We start from the raw sequence: 13,956 nt of genomic DNA on the forward strand, positions 1-13,956 counted from the left end.
TTAAGCTGTCATGCCACGAGCCGAACATTGCATTGCACTGTATTCTGGTAAATACTAACATGAGCTCACCTAATGACTTCCATATATTTCGTCATTAATTATGAACATTGATATTATACTCTAAATCATTCAAATATCAAAACAGCATGATATTGTGACAAATTAATATTCTACAGTTTATGATGAAAAGAGACCACCTTGTGCCTCATCCCACCCCCACCTCACCCCAAGGGAACTTTCTCTGCTGGGCCTGGTAACCTTGAATTCAGAATCTCAGTGTTCCATTGATTCTCCCCAAAAAATAACCCTTCAGTCCCTTGCTGAGGGGTGGGGTGTGGATGAGTAGCCACTTGTCTGTATGTGGGAGGTGAAGGGAGCTCTGAGGGGTCCAACAACTTCATGTGAGACTTCAACCCCCACTTTCCTATTTTCTACCCATGGCTGCTCCCCCTTCTCTGTGGTACCTACTACCTCTGGGGGGTTGGGAGGGAAAATGGGCTTCTCATTAGTATTCTTTTCAAACTACTTGGTAACTTTCTTCTTTCTGCTGAGACAATTGCACTCCAGTCTGCCATTCACCTTTTGGTCTGTGTGAAAACTTTTAAATTTCAAAGTGCACAGTGAAATGAATGACTCTTAAGTACGCAACCTGATGAACATTTCACCAGTGATTATATTCATTTCACAAGCTCCCAGGTCAAGATACAGAACATTTCCAGCACCAGAAACCTCCCTGGGGCTCTCCCGAAAGGTAACAAACAGCTATCCTATAAAGCCATCTGCTTGTGTTCATGGCTTTCATTCACCAAGGTTACTTTGAATGCCAATTCATTAATTAAAATGCTGCACAATGCTGGGCTCAGCATGGAGCTGGTGGGAACATCCTCCAAGCCTTTGAAGGTGAGCGCAGACCCTGGGAGCACCTCTCTGTTGCGCCCTTTTGCAGAGAAATTCAGTCCTCTCCTCAATGCTGAGCATCTAATCCATAGCAACGTTTTCTGTGTATTAGTCAGACAGAACCAAAAGACGTAAAAAAAAATTGCAACCCAAAACAAAAACATGCATCTTGATTCTTTCAAAAATAAAAATAAAGCCCTTGAGTCATGTTTTTCCTTCCCATTCAATTATTGACTATAGCCAATCAATAATTTCCCTATTTTGCCTTGTCTCTCTAAAAGTCTCTCCCTGAGCTCCTGTCAGTGGAGCGCACCGAACCACTTCTGGGTTTGGCGCTGCTCAAATAAATTCTTAAAAATTTTAATATGCCTCAGTTGATCTCTTAGCAGTAAAAAAAGGTGACTATCTCCACATATGTTTGGGTTTACCTCGCTCTTGCCTCCTCAAGGACCTCACTCATTGGGGAATTTGTCCTTTCTCCTGCTTCTTGAACCTTTCCCTCCTCTACTGTCCCAGCATATGAACCGTAATCTCCCTTGAAAAACAAAATAAACCCAACAAAAGCCAAACCCCCCCCTAAATGGTACGGCTTAATTGGTTGGGCATCATCCCAGGTTTGGGAAGGTTGCTGGTTCAGTTTGCAGTAAGGAGCGTGCATGTTTCTCTCTCCCCCTCTCCCTTCCTCTCTCTCTAAAAATCAATTAAAAAAAAATCTTACAAAAGACACAACCCAACAACAACAACAACAAAAAAACAACAACAAAAGCCAATTCCAACACTCCCATGTGCCTTTTAACCTCCTTAAGATTTGTCTACACAACTGAATTTCCTTCAAACCACTCCAGTCTGTCCCTGGCTCCTACCACTCCATCATACATGCTTTGCTAAGGTCACTGTAGTGGGTTGAGTAATAATCCCCCCAAAAATATGTTCAAGTCCTAACCCTTAGACCTGGGAGTGTGAACCTATTGGGAGCAAAGATGTAATTAAGAATCTTGAAATAAGATGATCCAGGATTTAGGGCTGGCCTTAAGTCCAATGAAGATGTCCTCCTAAGAGCAAGGCAGTGGGAGGTTTGAAACCCAGGAGAAACACGGGGTAGAAGTCCAGGTGAAGATGGAGGCAGAAATGGGAGTGATGCATCTATAAGCCAAGGACTGCTGGCCGTCACGAGAAACTGGAAGAGACAAGGAAGGATTCTCCTCCAGAGCCCTCAGACGAATGCAGCCCTGTGCGGTTTGGGATTTCTGGTCTCCAGAATTCTGAGAGAATAAATTTATGTAGTTTTAAGCCACTAAGTTGGGTTAATTTATTATGGCAGCTTTGGAAACGAATAGTCACCAATGGCCTCTGTTGCAAAACCAGACATAATACGATCTACATCTTCCTTTTTTCTTTTTAAATGCAGGAATCTCCAGCAACACCACAGACACCACAACTTCTCTTTGCTTTTTTTTAAAAAATATATATTTTTATTTATTTCAGAGAGGAAGGGAGAGGGAGAGAGAGATAGAAACATCAATGATGAGAATCATTGATCGGCTGCCTCCTGCACACCCCACACTGGGGATCGAGCCTGCAATCCAGGCATGTATCCTTGACCAGAATCGAACCCGGGACCCTTCAGTCCACAGACTGACACTCTATCCACTGAGCCAAACCAGCTAGGGCTACATCTTCCATTTTACAGCAGAATTGGACTCAGTTGATTGTTCCTTCCTTGAAACCTCTGATAGTCCTGGCTTCCAGGGAACCACTTCCTGTTGGGTTCTCTCTTCTCTTTGAGAATGCTTCATCGTAAGGGCCTCTCTTTGCTAATGTCCTGCTTCCACCCAACCTCTAAATGTCTGCTCTTCTCCTTCTACAGTCTCTCAAGTAATCATATCCATACCCGTGGCTCTAACTATCACCCATATACTAACGATTCCCAAATTGATGCCTCCAACTTAGACCTGCTGTTAGCTTCTGTCATGTGTACACCATGCCTTCTTGACACATGGTGTTTCATAGCAATCTCATACATGCACAAAACAGAACTTTAGATCTTCATGAAATGGTCCTCGCACCAGCCCCCTAAAAAGCCCGTTCTTTCTCTGGTTTCCCACAGCTGAAGAAATGGCATCTGCACCCAACACAACTGCTCTACCAGGACCTGTATCTAATTCCTAAGCAAGTCTTGTCAATTTACTATGTATCTCAATTTATTGAGTCTACTCACTTCTCTCTCTGATGCAACCATCCTGGGACCTCACTAACATCTCACCCGGTCTCTCGCAAGGGCATCCAATTCTCCACACAGCAGCTAGAGGATCTTTTTTCTTTTTTATCTCTTCTTTTTTTCTTTTATAGAGGATCTTTTAACCTATCAGATTATGCCGTGTTCCTAAAGCCCTCCAAAGGATTCCTGCTGAATCAAGTGCAAAACCCAAACTCTGAGAGCCTTTTGTGACCTTGTCCTTGCCTCCTGTCCATCTCTCCCCCCCTGCTCCATCCACAGTGGGTCTTCCCTGGGCTCTGGGAACGTACCGAACGTTTTCCACCTCGGACCATCTCTGCCTGGGATTCTCTCTCCACACTGTGCCAGCCGCTGACTTCCTGACAGCACTCTCCTCACACACTTTGTCGGTTTCTCCTATCTTCTCTCTCATGGAGTCATAGCATTTGCCGATATCTGTAATTACACATTTGATCGTGTGTTTATTTACTGTCTCTCCCACCGAGCTGCTTGCAGAAAGCAGCTGGGACTCTTGTCTGTTTCTCATCACTAAGCACAGAGCGCCTAGCTCAGGGGCAGCCGCAGCCAGGATGCTCCATAAATATTTGTTGAATGAATTCACTCTCTTCTCTTCTATGCCTCAAATGTATGTCCTAGCAGTAAGGCTTGCCTGGCAAGAACACATTCAACCCAAAAGAAAAAAACAAAATAAAAAATCTAAATTTTATGAAAACCCGAAGACTTAAGTTTTACAAACATATAAATTATTTTATTTACAAAGCCATGTTACAAAAAAAAAAAAAAAAAAAAAAAAAAAAAAAGCCAAAAAAACCCCAATCGCTCACTGGAGAATGTCTCCAGGCCTGGTGCGGAACCATGGCAGTATCAATAGATACATGTTTGTTCTTTCCTTTTTAAAACTGTAAGCCATAGAGTTTACTATTTACACCTACTTTAGACATTTATTCTGCTTACAATATCACAGGCATGGAATGAATTCTGATAGTGCTAACACATAAAGGTGCGGGACAAAGAAGGAGATACCTAGTGTTACAAAATATGGACCGTAGAAAAGAAGAAACCCACTCCACAAGCGTGGCATTTGTTCAGGATGTTTGGACATGCTTTCTTCAAAATTCTTCTGGAAAAGGTCCTAAAGTCGGTAGTAGGAAAGGACAAATGATCAGGTGCAAATTCTTGTCTGTGCAACAATAGTTATTTAATATACCCCATGACTGACCAGCTACGTAAAACCCACAGTTTTGTTAAAGTGCCATGGGCCAACAGCATAACAAAATAGAAGGTGTAAATAGAAAATTTCTTTTTTTCCTTTTTTTTAAAACAAGAGTTCACTGAGAATCAGCAATAATAGAATATGCTGTATAAACTATTCTCTACAAAGGTTGATCAGCGTTATTTACAATTGGTACATTGATACAAAAGAAGGCATACAAGTTATCCAAGTCGCTTTGTTTTTATGGCTGACAGGTCTATGCATTGCGCTATGCTTAACAACCCGAGCTTTCGAGCCTCTGTGGCCGGCGACAAGTCACGAGATCTTCAGGCAAATGGAGGGGGTGTGGGGTGTGCAGTCACGGGGCTGGGAGAGAGGGCCGAGTGGGGCGGGCAGAACAGGAAGTACCCAAAGGGGATCACCCGACTAGTGCTTTATAGGCTGGTCCAGTTGAACTCCATTAAAACAAAACCAAAGAAAACCTTTTATTTGCATTCCATTTTTCAAGCTGTGAGTTTTGAACACATTGTAATAAAGTAAACCTGTGGTTGACTGTGAAGGAAGAAACACCGTGGGTTTTCCCTTTTTGCTCAGTTTTCCAGAAATGTCCTCGCCTTGGTCAGAGCCAGTCTTTCACCAAGTCAGCAGCATTCGGTGGGGAGCCTTTTTATTCCAGCTTGCAATTCAAGATGTAGAGAGCGAAAACGTTTACACCTATGATTGAATTGCTCCTTTAGTCCCTGTCGAGACATTATTTCTCAGAAGCAGCCACTTCATCTCTCAACCTTTGTTTCCCTCTTTGGATGTAAGAGTTTATAGATCAGAGGGTTATTTTGTTGCTGAGATTTTTTTTCGTTTTGTTTTTCACTCCTGCAAGTTTTACAACTCAAAATAAATTATATTTTTAAAAAAACCACACACAGACGTCTAAAACTGAACAAGACAAAAATTGTGCAAAAATAACAAAGATATGTACATACTTTTCAGTCTGAAGAAATGTACAATAAAAACATAATCCAAAGAACATTTTAAAAATATAAACATTGCTTAAACTTTCCTAAGTTTCATATTGTTTCTGAAACTATTCTGGTCAGTTAGCTCTGTAATATAGTAAAACATAAATTATTACAAAATTAACACTATAAAAATTTACTTTAAGAATATCTTCTAAACTTTTTTTCCAAGGTTCTAATCTTGTTTATAATTTCTTAAACATTTATAAGTCTTAAATCTGCCTTAACCTTTTCTTTTTAAAAAGAAAAAGTAACAATCTTCCCTTCAATTTGCAGTCTTTTTTTTCCCCAAGATGTAAATAAACCAGCATATAAGTGCACTTTTAACACTGTAGAAATAAAAATGAAATCATCTAAACTAATGTCCTGGTACCTAATATCAACTCATGATTTTAAAAAATCTTCATTTTATATTAAAAAATTGTAGTAATCCTATAAGAAACACTGTCAGTGCAATTTCATTGATGCAAATCACTCCGCTAGCCTCCCGCCTTAGTGAGATTCAATTCCGCGTTGAAACTTAACAGTAGTCTGATCTTTGGGATGGGGGTGGGAAGGGAAGGGAAGAACCTTCAGGGTGGGGGTGAGGGGGTGTGTCCAGCGGCAACACTGGCTCTCCTTTCTGATGCAGGGATGAAGCGAAAACTCCTACTATCTGTGCCGCTGTAACGTCTGCCAAGGTACATGGTGAACAGCACAGAACACTTACTTTATATTGCGCGTTTCTTTCCGGACTGATTCCTGATTAAAGCTTACAGTATTGACGTTTCTTTCAAACTCCAGTGTGAACAGTTTCATAGCTGTAGGGCTCCAGCTTCGCTCTTCCCTCACTAGGGAGTGGCGCGGCCTTACCACTCTTTCCTGGGGTGGCTGTGTCTGAGTTGGGCCTCTGATAACCCAGCAGACCCCGATATAGGGGGCGCCTTGAGGCCCAGGGCACAGAGGTGGGCGGGCGGGGCTGGTACTCATTCTCCCCAGGGGTTTGACACAGAGCCCTCCACGGAAGCTTTCCCCCAGATCCATCCTCCCCTCCCCTTTTCCCCTCTTGCCCAGCCCTGGAGGGCGGCTGGGGAATGTCCACAGCTGTGGGCACTGCGCCTTCTTCAGAGTGGCTTCCTGGGGCCTCCTGCCCGCCCCCCGGGGTGCTTCCCTCTCTGGCTCGCCCAGCTTGGGGCCCTTCCCCATGGCACCCAGGAAGGGATTTTGCAGCCTGGATTCCTAACGAGCTCAGAGGACCACAGCCACCCCGTTCCCACTGTCTCCTGAGAGATAGCTTCTCCTTCCCCCATTCTCTGCTTCCTGCCGCCTCCCAGGCCCGGTCCAGACCTGACCCAGTATATCCTCTCTGAGCTGCACAGCTGGACAGTGGTCCCGGTGCGCCCTAGAAACCTGATGAGTGCGCTCGGCCACCCTCCTGCCTCTGTTCTCCGCTCCCCAAACATCGGCTGCTCTCCAGCAAAGCCCCTCCCCAGCACACCGTCCAGAGGCGAGCTGATGAGAGGCAACTTCTTGGGATGGCCTTGGGGACCAGGTGAGTGGCAGGTGGGAGGGGATGGGTGGGGAGGGATGGGCGGGCGAGGGCAAGGAAAAGAGCACTGCGCGTGCTGAAGTTCGCGTTTCCGATGATGCCAACCGGGACCGGACATCCCGCACGGTCTGCTCTCGTGGCTGGAGCAAAACGGTGGTGCAGTAGTTGAATCAGAAGCCGGAGGAGTGACCCCAAGCTTGGAAGAATGTGTACGTGTGGCCAACGAAAGACAACGAAAACAAAACACTGGTATTGTTTTCTGTAAATCTCAAACTCACGTTCTTTTGCCTTTTTCTTTTTCTCCAAAACTAAAAACTGGTCATAAAAAAGAAAAGAAAAAGAAAGGCCAGAGCCGCAGGCGGGAAACGGATCCCCCACTGCCCACTCCCTGCCCCCGGGGCCCCTGGGTGGGGCCGGAGGCCAGGCATTGGTTTGGAAGTGGCTTCATAGTCTTGTTATGGAAGAGTCCTTATCCTGCCCGTTCTGTTTGTGGTCTTCTGGAAAAGAAAAGAAGAAAAGCTTGGGATTACCACGAGGATTCGAGAACAGAGTGCGATTTCCTCATCTATAACAAAAAGGAGACCATCCCAACTCCTACAGCAGCCAAAGGCAGGAGGGGATGTCTGTAAAGGACCCCATAAATGTAGGGTAGCCACAAAGATCCTAGCTGCGGGGGGAAATGCAAGGATGAATTCATGGGGTTCTCTCCAGCAGAGAGGACCAGACTAAGTCTGTGTTCTCTTTTTTTCTTTTCTATTAGTTCACCTGGGATGTTTCCTAGCTAACCTACAGACAGCCCAGGGAATTATCTAAGGAAGAGGCAGAGTGATGGGTGAAGCACAGAGACTGTGGAGATAGAGGTTCTGGGTTCAAGTTACTTAGCCTCATAGTCCAGTCATCTTCATCTATAAAATGAGGATAACCATTTTGTCTCTCACAGGGTCTGTTAAAGGTTTAAATGCATGTAAAGGGTGGTTAGCCCAGCACCTGCGGGGAAGGGGTCAACAAATGATAGCTATTATCATCACTGTTACATTCACTGTTCAGGCTGACTGCCAGCATTTCGGGTTCCCACAGGCGTGCCTGGAGCCCTGGGCAGGCGCACTCACCGCCTGTGCAGGAGGTCTGCCGTAAACAGAGGCCGCCCCTGCCTGAGCATAGATGAGACCCCCACCCCCTCCACGCACAGAGGATTGGTGGCAGGTGCTCAGGCCTCCAAAGGGCCATAGCGACTCAAAATAATGGAGGCACCCTCCTCGATCTGGGGAGACAAAGACTGTTTCCCCATAACCTTCACCCAAATTCTACCCCAGATTTGTGAGGAAACCCCAAAGGCCAAAATGCAGACAAATACATTGCCATTTGTTGTCTGCAAAGCCTACAGCGTATCTAAGACAACACAACGCAGCCATAATTGTATTTTTTCCCAATCATGCATGGCATGCAGGAACCCACCCCCTACGCTCCCTGGCCTCCCCCGGATGCACTTACACTCCAATGGAGAAAATTATTTATACACTGACTAACTCTCACACCTCAAGTTTATAAAACTCCTAAATCTACCCTGAATATTCCCAGCTTGGAACCACACTCTGAATGGTAGCTCTAGCTCCCCAGAGGCCTTGAGAAAGCACTGACTGATATACCTGCCACTAGCCAGGCCCTTTAGTCAACATCATCTTATTTAATTTTCACAGTAATCTTAGGAGGTAGGCATTGATTTTGCCATTTACCAGATGAAAAAAAAATTAGACTCAAAGTAATCTGCCTAATATTACACAGCTGCTAATAGTAATAATAATAATAGCTAATACTTGTGTGTTATATTGGGCATTTTCTAGAGCAGTGGTTCTCAACCTTTCTAATGCTGCGACCCTTTAATACAGACCCACAGGTTGAGAACAGCTAGCAGGGTCGCCTAAGACCATCGGAAAACACAGGTATTTATACATTATGATTCATTAACAGTAGCAAAATTACAGTTATGAAGTAGCAACGAAAATAATGTTATGGTTGGGGGTCACCACAACATGAGGAACTGTATTAAAGGGTCGCGTCATTAGAAAGGTTGAGAACCACTGTTCTAGAGGCTTTATGTGAATAAGTTAATTTAATCCTCACAAAAGCCCTATGAGGTTGGGACCATTATAATCCCCATCTTATGGTGAGGAAACTGAAGCCCAGAGGAGTTAAGTAACTTGCCCAAGGGCACACAGCTAATAACTACTAACTTTGGAAGCCAGACAGCCATGCTGTTAACTGGAGATGAGATTTGAACCAGGATCTGACCCAAATACCCACATTCTTTCCACCCCGCTGACGACCTTTTGTACTTTTGCCCCCCTCACCCCCGCCCCGGGTAACTTACCTGTCGGCTGTGTCCTGGGCTGGATATGCTTGAAGGGCTGGACTGTGACAAAGCGAGGCTGCTATTTTTCCCAACCTGAAAGACATCAGCGAAGCCCTACTCAGACTCAGGAGCCAGCGTGGGAAAGGCCCACCCATACCAGGTGTCAACAGGGAAAGGAGAGGGCGGTGCCATCACGTGCTCCTTCGCCTCGCGTCCGTTTCAAATGGCAGAGAAAATGAAAATGTCTCGGGGGGTGCCTTGAGGATGCCACTCTCACCCCAGAGGGAAAGCATAATGGAGGGGAACTCAATTCTGCCTCCCAGATGTGGATGTTTTAGGGATGAGGATAAAGGCATCTGGCTAGAGGCCTGCCCCCCTCCCCCCCCCCCCCCCCCCCCCGCCCCGGGAGCATTTAACTCGGCAGAGGCCCAGCTTTTCCATCTGGGGCCAAAGGGTTACACAGACTCCTCCACCTCTGAACTCAGTCCTAGACCCACTTATTTCCAGCTCAGACTCCCGTGGACCAGCGGGGGATAAAAGCCTGGGCCTTTTTCTGGGTCAGTTTTCTCAGCCAGGAGACACAGTGCACCCCTCACTGTTCCTGAGGAAAATGGCAAGATGCCCTGGGCTTCCTCTGCCATGGGAAGCTGAGCTGGTCCTTGAACAGAGCCCTGGGAGCATGGGGCTGTCCTTGGCACAGATGGGCTGGTCCTCAGGTGAGTACCGGTCTGGAGGCAGCTCCCGCCTCTGGGCCTGGCTCAGTGGGAATCAAACCAGGAGTTCACGGTTTGATTCCCAGTCGGGGCACATGTCCGGGTTTTGGGCTCGATCCTCAGTGTGGGGCGTGCAAGAGGCAGCTGATCAATGATTCCCTCCCATCATTGATGTTTCTATCTTTTTTCCCCCCTCTCCCTTCCTCTCTGAAATCAATTAAAAAAATATAGAAAGAGCTAGACTTCTACATTAATTCAGCTTTGCATAAAGACATCTGCCTTACATTTGCAGTCTTTTTGTTTAACTTAATACTTCTGTGGCAAATTCTGGCCTTACACCTACCAGATACAATGAAACAGAACCTCAATTGGTCCCCAAAGCACATGTTTACCTTGAATTTCTCAATCTCACACCACGCCCCCTTCCGGCCTCCTAAGAGAATCAACATAGATTCCAAAGGCTTTCCCCCACCATTCGGAAATCACCGGTGGTCACCCTGGACAAAGCTTTTTCTTAGTGGCCTGGTGACAAGGACCTAGGTACCACCTAGAGCCAAGGCAGCCGTTAGATTCATCAGCTTTTTGGATTTCCTTCCCGATGGACCCTCGCTGGAGGCGGCTCGTCTGCTCCTCTCACCCCAGTGGTGACTGGTTCGTAGTATTTACTGAACATTTCCTATGGTCCGGCAGACCAAACAGTCAACAGAGCAGTATTTACTCAACACTGAGGCACGCCATTAACACATTAGAGGCATGGGGGTTAAGAGCCCAGACTCCAGAGCTAAACTGCCTGGTTTAAATCCCAGACCCTACTACTTACTTGCTATGTGACTTTGGGCACATTGCTTAACCTTCCTGTGCCTTGGTTTACTCATCTATAAAAGGACAGTAATAACAGGTAATGACTACATGTGTTAAATATATCTGAAGTACTTGGAACAGAGCCCCCCTCCTAAGTGTTAGCTGCTAGGATTTTATCTAAAATGGGTGATAGGATAGCCTGCCGCTCAGGGTGTGGCCTGCAAACCAGTGGCCTGTTAGAAATGCAGACTCTCAGGCCTCCTCCCCGCCCCCCCCCCCCCCCCACCTGCTGACTCAGAACCTGCATCGTAGCAACCCCCAGGGAATTCAGGTGCACATTTAATCTTCGGAAGTCCTGGCTGTGCCCTCCACCCGGACCTGGGGGCGGCACTGACCCACCGGTGAGCCTCCGCGTAGGGCCCTGCGGGTGCCGGCCCCTCCCCCGCAGCCCTGGCACTGAGCAGCCAGAAGGCAGCGCATCTGCGGCAGCTGCACACGCGTGCGAGGGGCCGGGCTCCCGTGAGGCGACCCGTTCGCCCCCTCTCTCTCCTTGGCCTCGGCTGCAGCTTGTCTGGCCCTTGGGATCCAGACTTGCTGCTTCTCAAGTGTTCACTTGTGATTTGTGAATCCCCCTCAGGATGCTCTCTTCGTGAGGTTTTAACAAGTCTCAGAAAGATGACACAACTGCCTCTCGTCTCTCCCGAGTCCTCGTCCCCCGATGGGGCTGGGCTCAGGGTGCGGCCCACTTCCTTCTGTGGCTGTGAGTCTGGGGCTGCGGCAGTGTGTGCCCGGGGCCCCGGGGCAGGCCTGCGGAGCGGCCCCTCTGGCACCCCCTCTCTCCGCGGAGCCCAGTGGCACCAGTCTGGTGCGGGTGGGGACTCTCCGAAGTCGCTTCCCCAGCCTGGGAGACGGACCAGACTCGAGGATGTGAACAGAACACAAGGGAAGGACACACGGATTCTCCCTGGACCACGCCGCGTTCCCACAGCTTTCCTCACAACACGCCCCCTATGTGTACAGTGGCATCGCACAATTCTGTGCCAGTTGCTGTTAGTTTTACTTTTGGAAAGAAAAGAGTTGTATCAGTAAGAGGGGGAGGGGCATCGAGGCAGCCAGGTAAAGTGGGAACAGTCACCGGGGGGCCGGAAGCACGAGCCATCGCCCCCCAGGTGGGACCCTGGTCATCCTTTAACCTGCCTGGCCTCAGCTCTTCCTAAGGGGACCCCAACAGATCAGATAAAACTCCTTGGCAACAGAACCCTTTAATAAAATCATCCTCAGAAGCTCAAGGTATAAAACGGAAGCAGAGTGGGGGACTCGGGGTCTCTCTGTGCCTCAGTTTCCTCCTCTGGAAGGTGGTGATGACAACAGTACCAGCTGCACCGGGTGGTTGTGAGGATTAAAGGAGAACATAGCTGCACGGAGCCTAGGGTAGCACCGATGGAGCACACCGAGCGCTGTAGCAAGCGCGGGTTAAGTCACTGCCCTCACGGCAGAGGCGGGCAGTGGCCTCTGGGAAAGCGAGACAGTCACCTGGCTAAGCAGGGCCGCTGCCCGGCTCCCGCCGCCCCTGGGACTGAGAAGGCCGTGCCAGGGGGCGCCTGGCGGGACGGGTCCCTTACCTGCCGAGAGGAGGTGCTGTTAACGGGATCGGGCATCGGTGTGAGAAGGCTGGGCGGGTTCTTTTTGTGAACGCTATTCATACCAGGCATTTTAGTGATTTTACAGGCTTTGCTACTAGAACTCGAGTTCTTACGCTTTTTTCCTTCTGATTTGTCAAAAGAGAGGGGCAGAGAAGACACGGCATTGTGTGAGGCCAGAGAGAGGTCCCCCGCGAGGGAGGGCACCGCGAGGGGACAGGAGTCACTGCCGCCCACGGAGCCCAGGTGTCTCCCTATGTCCGGGGGGCCGCCGGGCAGCGAGGTCCGTCCTGAGGGCTCCAGTTTGGCACTGAGGGGGCTCACCCCGTTGTTGGAGGTGTGCACGGGCAGACTGTTATAGGGAGGAGCCACCGGGTAGGAGTTCAGAGCTGAACTGGCATTCAGCACACAGTTCTTTTTGTGGGGCCCCGACAACGGAGACGGGAGGGATGTCTGCAAGGAGAACGAGGAGGAAGTCGAGGACTGCGGCTTCCTCTTTTTGCTACTCGGAGACTCGTCGCTACGCGCAGACAGGTCTTTGACTTTTGAGGATCTGCTGGTTTTGGTTTTGGATGGCTTGTGGGACGGGGAAGGGATGACGGCTGGTATCGGGGACACGGCGGAGGGGGCCTTGAAGGTTGAGTCCATGATGCTGAGGGTTGCAGCCACATGAGGGAAAGCTGTGGTGTGTGGCATGAGGGCGCTTGGGTCCGGCGATGTCACAAAAGCTGCGTTTGGGAGCATGGCTGATGTCATGATGTAAGAAGAGGTGAGTCTCGAGCTGATGGGAGCTGAAGGAAGGTACACAGCACTGGGGTTGCTGAAAGGCTGTAAAACGGATGCTGGAACGGGGGTGGTGATGTGGGCTGCTGGCGAGGGCATGGGGCTATCTGCCGCAGGAGGGATCTTCCTAAACGTGAGAGAAGAGTGAGAGAGAAACAGTGAGCAACAGGCGTGGCGTTCCTGGAGGCTCGGCTACGTGTGCGCACCGGGGCTCCGGAGAGACCCCGGGAGAACCAGACTATGGAAAATGAAGCCTTGAAGGATGGCAACATCTGAAGGATGGCCCTTCCCGGTGGCTCCCCCACTGCGATATCCCGCGCCCTGTTTGCAATCCCTTTCGGGGTTTTCCGTGCTTGGCTACTGGATACTGGCTGATTTGGGTTCACGGATAAAAGGCGAATGTGCTTTAGAATATACATTTCCCCAGCGGTATTCTTCTCTCTCTCTCTCTTTCGGTAGCGATGAAGGTGGTTTTTAATGGGAAGCGGTCACTGCACACTGGGGCCCTGGCGTGTAGTACGAATAGTGAGGACACCTGCACACCTGGGCCAGGGCAGCCTTTGCCCACTGCCTGTCCGCTGCCTCCCCACCCTGCTCTCGGCTCCAGGCAGAGTGGGAAACCCCCCCTCTCTCACAGCCCGCCTCCTCCTGCATTTCCTCTTTGCAGCCTCTGGTTTATTCCATGGAGAGGCACCGCCATGTGAGCGTGTGGCTCCTGGATGCCAACTTGCCCAGCCCCGGGACTGATTTTTTTCCCCCTGTCCACCCCCACCTCGTCTCAG

The 13,956-nt window shown here is 48.7% G+C and overlaps 1 protein-coding gene across 9 annotated transcripts in view; it reads right to left on the reverse strand.

Annotated features, from left to right (window-relative positions):
* Window positions 1-3,947: 3,947 nt before the first annotated feature.
* Window positions 3,948-13,956, reverse strand: part of ATXN7L1 (ataxin 7 like 1) — a 239,909-nt gene continuing 229,900 nt past the window's right edge. For 7 of the 9 annotated variants that reach the window (XM_079785976.1, XM_079785977.1, XM_079785974.1 and 4 more), the window contains 3 exons: window positions 12,374-13,301; window positions 9,256-9,330; window positions 3,948-7,384 (listed from right to left, as the gene is read on the reverse strand). In XM_079785976.1, the coding sequence (XP_079642102.1) occupies window positions 7,343-7,384; window positions 9,256-9,330; window positions 12,374-13,301 (1,045 nt within the window). In that variant the 3' untranslated portion in view covers window positions 3,948-7,342. Of the gene's footprint in view, window positions 7,385-9,255; window positions 9,331-11,249; window positions 13,302-13,956 lie in introns of those variants that run through there. The other 2 variants (XM_079785983.1, XM_079785978.1) reach the window with 2 other exon arrangements.

The sequence above is a fragment of the Cnephaeus nilssonii genome, assembly GCF_951640355.1.
Source record: "Cnephaeus nilssonii genome assembly, chromosome: 12".
NCBI lineage: Eukaryota > Metazoa > Chordata > Mammalia > Chiroptera > Vespertilionidae > Cnephaeus > Cnephaeus nilssonii.